The 11,994-nt window shown below is 46.2% G+C and overlaps 1 protein-coding gene across 1 annotated transcript in view; it reads left to right on the forward strand.

Moving 5' to 3' along the window:
• Tgm3 (transglutaminase 3) overlaps nt 1-11,994 on the forward strand; it is a 35,587-nt gene that overhangs the window by 6,983 nt on the left and 16,610 nt on the right. The window contains 6 exon segments of the mRNA NM_001108959.1: nt 3,461-3,634; nt 4,120-4,359; nt 4,960-5,078; nt 6,301-6,429; nt 9,297-9,474; nt 9,573-9,708. Coding sequence (NP_001102429.1) covers nt 3,461-3,634; nt 4,120-4,359; nt 4,960-5,078; nt 6,301-6,429; nt 9,297-9,474; nt 9,573-9,708 — 976 coding nt within the window.

Below are 11,994 nucleotides of genomic sequence, written 5' to 3' on the forward strand. Positions count from 1 at the left end.
AGATCTCACAATACCCCTCAGGTCTCTCATGACTGTGTACCTACCATATCCCACTCAGGAAGGAGTAACTATGACCAAGGCTTCCCCACATCTTGGCTCTTTCACCTATAAAACTCTGAGTGCAACTCATGGCATTAATGGGCTAAGGCATGTAAAGACTTGGGACGATGGTTAGCACATCAAAGCCTAGCAAACTTCAGCTAATGCAGTGATTGTCATCACCACAATCATGCTGCAGCTGACCTGTCTGCTACACCTCTGGTGGGAGGGATCGGGTCCTTACAGCCTTCTCTCATCCTGAAGTGCAGCCTCATCTCGATTATTCCTTCCAAGCACAGCCACTGGTTTCTAGAATGAATGAGGAAGGCACAGCTATGGCAGAGTGCATAAACGTCAGTAGAACCAAGAGGCAGGGGTTGGGGTGGGGGTAAAACCCCTGTGGATGGGAACAGATGCCAACCATAAATGTGACTCTCCCCACTCTTCTATCCTTACCCCTGTCCTCGGCAGAGGGCCGTACACTTTCTGCCCCAAAACAGTCCATGGTCTAGCAAAGTGAGCTTTTACTTCTGGCCATGCATCATTTGGGGGATAAAAAAAGTCAGAGGCTAAAGGGTCTGAAAACACCTGGCTCATAAATTCCTCCTCCTCCTCCTCCTCCTCTTCCTCCTCCTCCTCCTCCTCTTCCTCCTCTTCCTCCTCCTCCTCTTCCTCCTCCTCCTCCTTCTCTCTTTTGTTTTTGTTCTTGTTTTGTTTTTATTTTTATCAAGAAGGGTTTCTCTGTGTAGCTTCTGCTGTCCTGGAAGCTGTAGATCAGGCTGACCTTGAACTCAGAGACCCACCTGCCTCTGCCTCTCTCTCTGCCTCTCTGCCTCTCTGCCTCTCTGCCTCTCTGCCTCTGCCTCTGCCTCTGCCTCTGCCTCTGCCTCTGCCTCTGCCTCTGCCTCTGCCTCTGCCTCTGCCTCTGCCTCTCTGCCTCTCTGCCTCTCTGCCTCTCTGCCTCTCTGCCTCTCTGCCTCTCTGCCTCTGCCTCCTCCCCCGCCTCCAAGTGCTGGGATCAAAGGATTGCACCACCACTGCCTGGTAAGGCCCTTCTTTTCTTTGAAACAAGATAGAATTGGAGATTTTTGTTTTACAGATTTCATTTCCCTTTAATACATACTGATGGTGGGATTGTTCGACCATAGGGCGGTTCCATTTTTTAGGGCATTAACACTGAGCCAAATCCCCAACCCCTCATTTTTTAATTGTCTTGAAGGACTGCTACACTGTTTTCCATAATAGCTATATTGTAATAATTTCCATTTCTACCACAGTGCATAGGGTTGTTCTTCTCTCAGCTCACATTACTTCTTATCTTTTGTATTTTGGAAAGTAATGGTTCCTACCAGAGTAAGATAATCTCACAGTTTTGATTTGCATCTCCCCCGTGATTGTGTATACTGAGCACCGTATACCTTCATATAGCTTTCTGCCAGTTTCTGTTCTCTTTTAAGGTCAAGTATTTTCAGTAAAGCCTTTCTGGCCTCTACAAAAATATAGCCAAACAAAACAAAACCCTTCTGTGTTGTCTGCATTTCCCATGTACCTTTAGTTGAAAGAAACTGGATTCTTCCAATCCTATCCTTCACTATGTCTTTTTCTTGTCTTGCTGACTAAGAAAAACCTTTGACTGATCGACATACATTTTACAGATTTCTACTCCCAACGTGTCTGACAGTGCTTTATAAACAATAGGTCTCTCTCTCTCTCTCTCTCTCTCTCTCTCTCTCTCTCTCTCTCTCTCTCACACACACACACACACACACACACACACACACACACACTTTGAATACCCCACATTCACCCTGTTCTATGGACTACATTTTGAGTTGCATTTAGAACAGATTTCGGTATTTGTTTATCTATCTTCGCTCTTTGGTCATGCGGCTGTTGCCTGCACGCACGCCTATGCATCACCTGTGTTTGGTGCCTGCAGAAGTCAGAGAAGGCCTTAGGATTCCCTGGAATTGGAGTTACAGACCCTTCTTACTCGCATGTGAATTTGGGGGCTCTAACCTGGGTCCTCTGGGAGAACAGCGGATGCTCTAACCATCGAGCCGTCTGTCCTGGCTCTAAGACAGTTACTTTTTTGATGTTAGCTTTGCTTTGTTTATTTACATATCCCTTCATTCACTTCTGTGCCTAATCAGTCAAGCAGAGTGCTAGGCTAAGAATATAAAGATGGAGAGGATGTGTCCTCATGGACAGCCTGTCAACACACACAAACGGGGATGGTTTCTGACGGTGCGATGTGCCGTCATATGCTCAAGACTACTTCACGGTGAAAACAGAGAGCAGTTTGTTTTGCAGTGGAGTGAGTGATGTAACACCCCAGCTATAACTCGAAAGGATAAGATTTCCCAACAGGTTGGATTGAGCTAAATGTCTCATAAATTATGTCATCTCCCATAAGCCTGATGTAGTTTCGCTCTACTGCTTCCACGGTCATCTGAGAAGTGGAGGAGGGTGGCTTCTGAGACATTTGTCATAGGGAGCACTTCCCGGGGAGCACTCGCAAGTTGCTTCTGCTAATATTCCCCAATCCCAAGCACTATCAAGGCTTCTTAAAGTTGTGGCTGATCTCTCTGGTCTCCAAGGCCAACACCAATGTATAGACATCAACCCTGGTGAGATTGAGAGTGGAAAGATGCATTTGGGGTCAGAGAAATCACCTCCTCTCAGTTCTGTTGGAGTCCTGATGACACCCAGTTCTCTTTCCTTTCTTTTCTTTTAACCTGTGTGTGTGTGTGTGTGCAGGAGCACTGTGGCATGCTCAGGAACATGCTGTCTGTAGATGTTGGGATACCTTCCTCAATGTTTCCTCACCATATTTCCCAGGGAAGGTCTTTCCCTGAACATGGAGCAAGCTGTTTCATCTAGATTGCCCCATCAGCAAGCCCTGGGGACCTGCCTATTTCTACCCTTAGTACCAGGCTATAGCTATGCACCAACACCCAGCTGTTTATGGAAACGCTACAGATCTGAGCCGAGGTCCTCAGGGTTTCACAAATACTTCACCCACCAAACTGTCTCCCCAGTCTCTTGTGACATGGTTCTTCTAGCTGGTTGAGTGATATTTCCTTGAGTGTTCAGCCTACTCCTCAAGGCCTAATGACAAGTCACAAGATGGACGGAGAGAGTCTGAGCAGAGGGAATGGTTGGTGGAGTGGCTTGGCCACCTGAAAGGCAGGACATTTATGTGATCCTGGATTATGTGAGTTGCAGTATTTGTATACAGAAAGGTTGAATGGGGACAAGTGGTGACCGTTCTGCTATGCAGAAGTGACGCTTTTGTGCCGTACTGTGACTCCTACGTGGTCAGCTCCCTGCTGCCTCCATACCCATGCATGGCTTTTTGGTATGCTGCACACTTGTTCCTTCTCCCTCAAGACTTCAGATTCTATTTTCTGTCTTACAGCTTTAGAGGTCCAAAACATCAACTGGCAGATGCCAATGAATCGAAGGGCACATCACACAGACAAGTTCTCCAGCCAAGATTTCATTGTACGGAGAGGACAGCCCTGGGAGGTAATACTGCTCTGCAACCGAAGTCTTGAGTCTGGAGACAATCTGAACTTCATCGTTTCCACAGGTACTCACTCTGCCCCCTCCACACATACCTACTGAGCTACCCTTGAGGGGCCATTGGGCTTTGAGCTATGTCTTGATTTAGGATAACTATGGGAGCATGAGACTTATGGTCTTCAAATCAAGAAGGATGTGGCCTGCATGTTCCCTCTAGTTACCTCAAGCACTACAATGACATGCTTTACTGGATGAAGGCCTAGATCAGTGGTTCTCACCCTTCCTAATGCTTTGACCCCTTAATACAGTTTCTCCTGTTGTGGTGGACCCCAACCATAAAATTATATCATTGCTACTTCATAGCTGTAACTTTGCTACTATTAGGAATTGTAATGTAAACATCTGTGTTTTCTGATGGGCTTGGATGGCACAGGACCCACAGGTTGAGAACCACCAACCCAGAGGCATTCATTCACAGTGACATCAGAGCCTGGTTTCTTCTAGGTCCTACCCATCTCCTTTTGTTTCCTTCATTTTCTGTTTCTCTCACAGGTCCCCAGCCCTCTGAGTCAGCCAGGACAAAGGCTGTATTTTCCATCTCTGGGAGAAATACAAGTGGCTGGAGTGCAGCGCTCAAAGCCAGCAATGGCAATAATCTGTTCATTGCTATTGCCAGTCCTGTCAGCGCTCCCATCGGATTGTACACACTGAATGTTGAGGTCTCCTCCAAGGGCAGGGTCTCCTCTGTGAAACTTGGCACATTCACAGTGCTCTTCAACCCATGGCAACAAGGTAGGTCTCTAAGCACTGCGTTCCCACATGTCCCTGATAGAAACAATGAGTGTGCAAAAGAGAGAAGGTTACCCTGTGCTCCTTACAGGCTTAGATCTGGTTGGAAAACGCCTGTGGGCTGTGAAAGGAGCAGAAAGCTACTAGTCAGGAACTCCGCACTCACCTGGCTGTGTGACTCTAGGCAGTGACACTATCATTTCCATCCTCAAACACTTCCCCATTAGGTGTATGTTGTGTCGTTACCTTCTGGGGCTCCTGTGGGAGTTTTTATACAGCACGATAAATTCTAAGAGACAACCGAAGAGTAAAAGTCTACAATGTGGCAGTGCCCTGCTATTTGAAGGTGCAAATATCTCTTCCTTAGGCTCTTAGGTCAGCTTAGCTTCTCTCTCTAGGCTGAGTACCCACAGTGAGGGCTGGAAGTGTCATAGCCCAAGGCATCATTCTTCACTGGAGATTGGGGAATGGGCCCAAAATGACTGATTTCATTGGTTCACTATGGCATCTGTTTTTTTGTCTCCCTCTCCCTCCCCTTCACCCTTCCCATGTGTGTGTGTGTGTGTGTGTGTGTGTGTGTGTGTGTGTGTGTGTGTGTAACAGGGGATGATGTCTTTATGAGTAACCATGCTGAAAGACAAGAGTATGTTGAGGAAGATTCTGGCATCATCTACGTGGGCAGCACAAATCGAATTGGCATGGTTGGCTGGAACTTTGGACAGGTAAACAGACCATAAGAAGGCTGGGGTTTTCTCCCTGCGACACAAGATGCTCAGTACTTATAGCAGATTGTCCTATCATCCTGCCCTTCTATCTGTTCATTCATTTGGGACACATCTGTTGACCATCTGTTCTAGAGCCTAAGCTGAACACTGAGATACAGACAGATAAACCTCATGCTCCACAGGAGTCACAGTCTAGTTGGCATGATGGACTCTACTGGATTGATAAAGTAAAATATCTCTGATGCCACAACACACAAATAATTAAAAGACCCATCAAAGAATCTCAGGACAGTAATATAGCTCCTGTTTTTCATTCCACACAAAATTGTGGTGAAGCCCCATTATCGAATATTCTTGGCCTTTCAAACCCATAGCTTTTGTTTTGCATTACCATCTGAGCCCAGAGAGTTCCCTGGTTTTCTCAGTTTAGAAAATGATTGGGAGTGCCTTTTCACCTTTCATTTTCCAGACCATACATGAAAGCATTAGAATGAAGTACCTTGGGCAGCCAGGGTGCCCACATAGCCAGACGTGGCTGGGCAGGTGCATGTGGATCCATTCCAGGTTCCATTATGGAGCTGACTACATCAAGTTTCTAAGTTGAGCCTCTGTGTTGACTTAGTGAAGAGGGAGAACATGAGGGGTATAAAAGTACATAACACACCCAAGAATGGGAGCAGGCATTTTGGGTGGGATGGTTTGTGAAAGCCTTTTTTAGGGAAGGAGCTTGTGAGCCTGAGGAGGTAAGGGAGACTGCTAGCTAGCCATCTTGAAGAAGAACATTCTAGGAAGAAAGAAACAAATGCAAAGACTCAGGGCAAGGAGAGCAAGCATGTGAAACAATTCTCGTGTGTCTTATTTTGTAAACATAGCTTTCTGTATGTCTTCAGCCACACATTTTATCTGGTCTGTTATTAAGCAAATAGAGAAACTAAGACTAGAAAGGCTGACTCGTTCCTGAGTCCTCAGCAAAGCTGAGAGTGGACTGTACCATGCCGTCTCCTGTTCATGCTAGTGGAATGAGTTCTGGTTCATGTAGAGTGAGAGATCTGGTGAACTTGCTGGGCAAAGGCTAGTTGTTGGTGGCTGCTTCTCCATAGCTCTTAGCTCGGAAGGCCACAGAGTGACAGGGCTTGGGTAGGTCCAGTGGTCCTCACCATTGTGCTCCAACAAACTGGGTCATTTCCTTCATTTTAACATGTGGTCCCATTACGAACAGTTTGAAGAAGATATTCTGAGCATCAGCCTCTCCATTTTGGATAGAAGTCTGAATTTCCGTCGTGACCCGGCGACTGATGTGGCCCGCAGAAATGATCCCAAATATGTTTGCCGGGTGCTGAGTGCCATGGTAAGTAACAGGAGACAATAGCAAGTGCCACTCACTGCGTTATCATGTGGCTGCATGTCAGGCCATACACTTGTGTCTCATGGGTTTGGTAGCTTCAACCTTGCCCATTTTGTCAATAGAGAATGTGGAACTCCTATAAATTAAGGGACTGACATGTGTAGTGACCAAGCAGCAAAAGCAGAACCAGACCCCAAACGTGATTGGTTTCAAAGCTCCTTCTGCCATATGGCAAGGCCTGTTTTAGATGACGATGGGAACACGCCCATTAGGTGTTTACCAGGGATAGGGTGAGAGGGAGGATGAGAAGTTTTGCTCCATCATGAGGCCTCCTAGGAAAGGAGAGTTGTGTCCAGTGAGACTGGGATGTGAGCCCCCTTGGTAACATGGAACCTTCAAGTTTCTTGACAGGAGGAGAACAGAGAGCCCCACTCATTTCTAGTCAGAGAAAGAGACTCAGGGGATTAATGTAACCTACTCACAGTGTGTGCTTGTGAGTCAAACAATGTCTCGAGCTACTGGACAGGGTTTCTTTCCATTCCCATGGACCTAGACACATGAGAACAGCACACACACACACACACACACACACACACACACACACACAATCCTGGAGGAATCTGCACTCAGTGTGTACAGACTATCTCCATCAAAAAGATCTACCTGCCTAAAAATTTAAAGGTCACTACGGTGGCTTTTGGGAGCCTGAGGAGACCAGACGATCATGAGTACCTAGTCAGTCTTGGCTTCACAGAAGAACCCTGTCTCCAAAGAAAGCTAAAAATCAAAGTGAGCTCTTTTATTCTAACTTTCATGAACTAAATCATAATATAGAAATATCGTTAGCATCATTTTATGTTGGCCATGGTTTAGGCACACCTTGGACTATTTCCAGGGTGCCCAGTTACTTTGTTAGAAATCTGAATCAACTTTGGGTGGCACGCTGATGCCTAAGATTAATTAGGGAAGGCTTCTAAAAAAAAAAAAAAAAAAAAAAGGAAGGGGGAGGATCTTGAACAGAGCCCTGCAGGAAAGAAGTGAGATGGGCCCAGAGACACTTAAGACCTTCAGATCCAGGAAGGCCTTAAACATCCAGGACAGAGTATGGAGCAAGGGAGCTCTGGGCTGAACCTTCAAAAGCGAGTTGCTTTGATAAGGGGTAGCCAATGGAAGCAGAGGTCAAATAAAACTGGAGATCCGGGCCACTTAAAAAGCCAAGTTTCCTGCCAGCAAATAGAGTAGTTGAGTCCAGCCGTGAAGCCAGCTGGCTCCTCAGCTGCTGACTCACTCAGCCTGGGGCCAATCTATGCTATCTCAGAGCTGATTTCCTCAGACGTGCCTCCCTGATGCTCTCTCCAGACCCTCCTTTTGGGCAGGGCTAGGCCAGGAGCTAATTATGGCTTCTGAAGAGCTTTGAAGTACTCGGCTTTCAGCCAGCAGTGACCTTACCCCGAGCACCCATGACCCCTGGAGCTGGTGAGCTGCACATCTTCCCTGGTCAAGGACGCCTAGCTTGCATGGTACCACTGAAAGTGATAGAGAGCTCACCTCTGGGCTGGCGGCTCATCCTGGGCCAAGATGCTTCCTGTGTCTGCTGTGCACTTTCGTACACCTTGCTACCTTCATAGGTGCTCCAGCGAGAAGGGGCAGACTGACAGGTTGAGGAGTCAGTCTTCGAGGTCCCGGGCTAGCCTCTCACTGCACAGCTGGGATAAATAGCAGAGTTTTATGGACTCTGAACGCTGACCGGGGGAGCACCTCTGATGAATCTACAGCACACATTGTCTGTATTGGAATGTGAAGGTGCAGTGGTCATGGAGACAAACCGACCCCCAGGATCACCAAGGAGACAAGGGGCAGGGAGTAGCCATGAGCTCTTCCTCCTCCCTCACCAGGCAGTGTGTGATGATGAATGTGAGCATGTGCGTTGCTGAAGATTGAACCCAGCTGCACACATGCTAGGCAAGTAGCCAACTACCGAGATAGATACAGCCCCTGGTCTCTTTTATAACTTTTATTATGGAGGAATCCAGACCTATACAAAAGTAGAGAGAAATATACAAATCCTTAGGTACCTGTCGTCGACCTCAAAGACTGTTTTACTTCATCTATGACCCCCTCTCCACAGGTGGCTTGATGAACCCCAACACTGCATCCTTTGATATCATTCCATCCATAAGTACTGTAAAGGAAAGGGAAAAGGAGAACTCAGGCCTCCCAAGTCCTCATCCAGTGTCTGTCAATGCTGTCTCCCATTTGTGCTCCTTATAGAATCATATTTAAGTTGAATGAATAAATGAACAAATGGTTGAAAGAAGGAAGGGAGGCAGGGACAGAGGAAGGGAAGAAGAGAGGAAAGATGGACAGAAAGAAGAAAAAAAGGAAGGGCCATATTCCACCTTTTTTTTTTTGAGAAGTTATATGTTAAAGTTCTAAGTAAATTTTAGAAGACAGGCATACACACGTGCATGCGTGCACGCACACACACACACACACACACACACATGCGCACACACACACATATGCACACACACACACACACACACACACACACACACACACACACAGCAAATAGAACTTCTGGGTCCTGTCTTGCTGCTGACAAACTGTGGAGTCTCCTGCTTCTTGTCATCCTGTAGTAAAGAACTGATGTCATTTGGGAGCAATCAGACATGGCCCATTAAACAAAATACCTCTAAACTCATAAGGGCCCCCCTCTAAGTGATTTGTTACAATTTTCATTATAGAGAGGAGCACTCAAGGCCCCACGGCTTCCTCACCTCCCATCTTGTGTTCTGACTTCTGTACACTTCTCCTGTAGGCATGACATGGTATTAATTCATTTGGGACATGGGGATGTTTCTGTGCAGATTAATGCCAATGACGACAGCGGCGTTCTTTCTGGGAATTGGAGCGGTAACTACAGCGGTGGTGTAGACCCAAGGACCTGGAACGGTAGTGTGGAGATCCTCAAGAACTGGAAAAAATCTGGCTTCAGACCAGTCCAATTTGGCCAGTGCTGGGTCTTTGCTGGGACCCTCAACACAGGTAATTTGGGCGTGGTGTGCCTTTTATGGGTCTCTGGGCAGTAATGGGGTATTCTAAGTTACCATCAACAGTGTCCTCACAATGACCTTGGTTTGTAGTGCTGCGGTGCTTGGGGGTTCCCTCTCGGGTGATCACCAACTTCAACTCAGCTCACGACACAGATCGCAACCTCAGTGTGGATGTGTACTATGACGCCATGGGAAATCCCCTGGAGAAAGGCAGTGATAGCGTGTGGTAAGTGATGAGCCATTTCCCTGGGCACAGCGCCCCAAGTCTGAGGAAGTCTCCCCTGTTATCCTGGAACTCAGTTACACACTGGAACCAGAAAGGAAAGGAACGCACAAGCCAGGGCATTAGTTCCAAGTAGACGTGCTGCTGAGGCTAAACATGTACCTCGCTCGACCTACAATGGAGGTCTTGGGAAGGTCTGAGGCCAGTGGAAAACAGGCTCGGGAGCTCTGGGAGACCACTGGAGGTTTATAGCAGTCATTAGGCTTGGCTCCAGTTGAAAAGTTAAAAACTGAAGCTACTAATTTTCCAGCGAAGAATACAAATTTATCTTAATTCAAGCAACCAGTTACTTTTTGTTGTGGTTAGGTTTTGGGTTGGTTGGTTGGGTGTTTTGGTTTGTTTTGTTTTTTGAGGCAGAGAATCACTCTGCAGCCCACGATAACCTCAGGGCGTCCCTGCCTCCCTCCCAAGTGCTAGGACTGCAGGCATGCACCACATGTCCAGCTTGTTTCCTTAAACAAGACAAAGAGAACCCAATACATTTTCTCATAGCTTATATGCACTTATCAGGCATCTTAGTTGACAGAATAAAAACATTTATTCTGGGCTTCATGTAAAAATAAGAAAATGTATGCACTTAAGAGGCGTATAGTTCTAATCATAAATATGCCATAGTCACATGTAGCCGTATGCACACAGATATATAAATAATTTATAATAGATGCCAGCCAGAAGTAGATTACGTAAAGCTTTAAAATGTAAAATTACTTATAGCAATGTGTTTACAGTGTGTATATTATATATATAATACTGTTTAAGCTTACTATCATGATAGGTTAGTAACAGTCATTATCGATGGACTTTCTGTATAGATGCTTAGATATCTGTGGCTCTCTCACACACACAGTCAGTAATCCATGGCTTGAGTCAGGTTCAAAGGACACTTCAGCATAGTTGTTAACCAGTATCCACATGACTAGATGAACTTCAGAGCAGTTACCATTTTTGTCCAGCTTTAATCTTGTTTGTATAACAGGTTATTTACCATTTCCAGAATGAGAAGGTCCAGCTTTTCTAAACTATGTTCAGTCTGACAGAAAATATGAAATAAAAAAGTGAGAAAGTTTTTAATCCAAACAAGCCACCCCATGCCGACAGCTGAACTAATAAAGTGTCCCTCCCCTCTACAGAACAGGGAACACATAAAATTCACCTACAGTCACATGGCTTGAGGTTTTCCAGGGACTTATATTGGGAGTCCCCACCCCTTTTTTTTTCCAGATATACAGCTGTCTCCCTAGTGACATCAATACTAATGACAAAAGTCTTGTTTTCCAGCTTCCCCCAAATTAAAGTTTTTCTTCTTCCCAGTTTTTGTTTTGTTGTGGTGTCTGAAATCTTTCCACAGTCAGTTCTGATCACTGGGGAAACTGCTCCTCCAGAAGAGGAGACAGATGGCTGTGCAGGAGCAGCCTGGCGATCTCTGGACGAAGGTCCCTTTTGTTTTAGCCAGGCTGTGATGACCCATCACACCAGGAACTGCAAGGAATTAAGACTCAATTCCTCTCCTGAAAGCACTCACAGCAGTGTTGGGACAAGGGACAGGGCATTAGGTGTGATGTCCAGACCGATGAATGATTCAAATTAAGCCTTGTGGGAACCCAGGGAAGGAATCCTCAAGAGATGCTTCAACAAAAGAGAAATGTGGGGCTTTAAAATTGAGTTTATTTTCTTGGCAGCTTAGTAATTTATTCCAAATACAATCACCTTTAAGACAAGTAGAGCCTGAGAGAGACAGGCCTGGGTGGCCCCACCGCCATTCTGTTGTCTTTAAGGGAAGATTCCACATCTAGAATCAGGCTGTTCCTATGGGGTCTGTCACCTTTACTCTCATCCCACTACCGTCTCCAAACCCTTTCCCTGGCAGCAGTGTGCAGAGAACCAGGCCTGCATGGTGTTGTTAGGACAGAGTCCTGAGCCTTGTTTCCAGCTCTGCTACACACCTGCTGTGTACTTGTGCAAGTGCCTTGTGTTTCTGTTCCCAAGTTTCTCCTCCAGTGAAGCATTAGAGTTGGTCCAGGACGCGATTATCATCCAAGCCTCTTACAAGCTCTTATCAGTCTCAACCATATTCTTCTTCTCAGACCCTGTGTTTGGTGTGAGATCTAGCTGCTCCCTCCAGAAACCCACACGTCAAGCTCACCCAGGGAGAGCAGAATTGCTAACCTTTTATAGTAAGCACAGCTTAGTTTTAGGTAGAAAGACTTGGGCCTAAACCTTCATGTCGTA

Source organism: Rattus norvegicus, chromosome 3 (genome assembly GCF_021556685.1).
Source record: "Rattus norvegicus strain SHRSP/BbbUtx chromosome 3, alternate assembly SHRSP_T2T, whole genome shotgun sequence".
In the NCBI taxonomy this organism is placed as follows: Eukaryota; Metazoa; Chordata; class Mammalia; order Rodentia; family Muridae; genus Rattus; species Rattus norvegicus.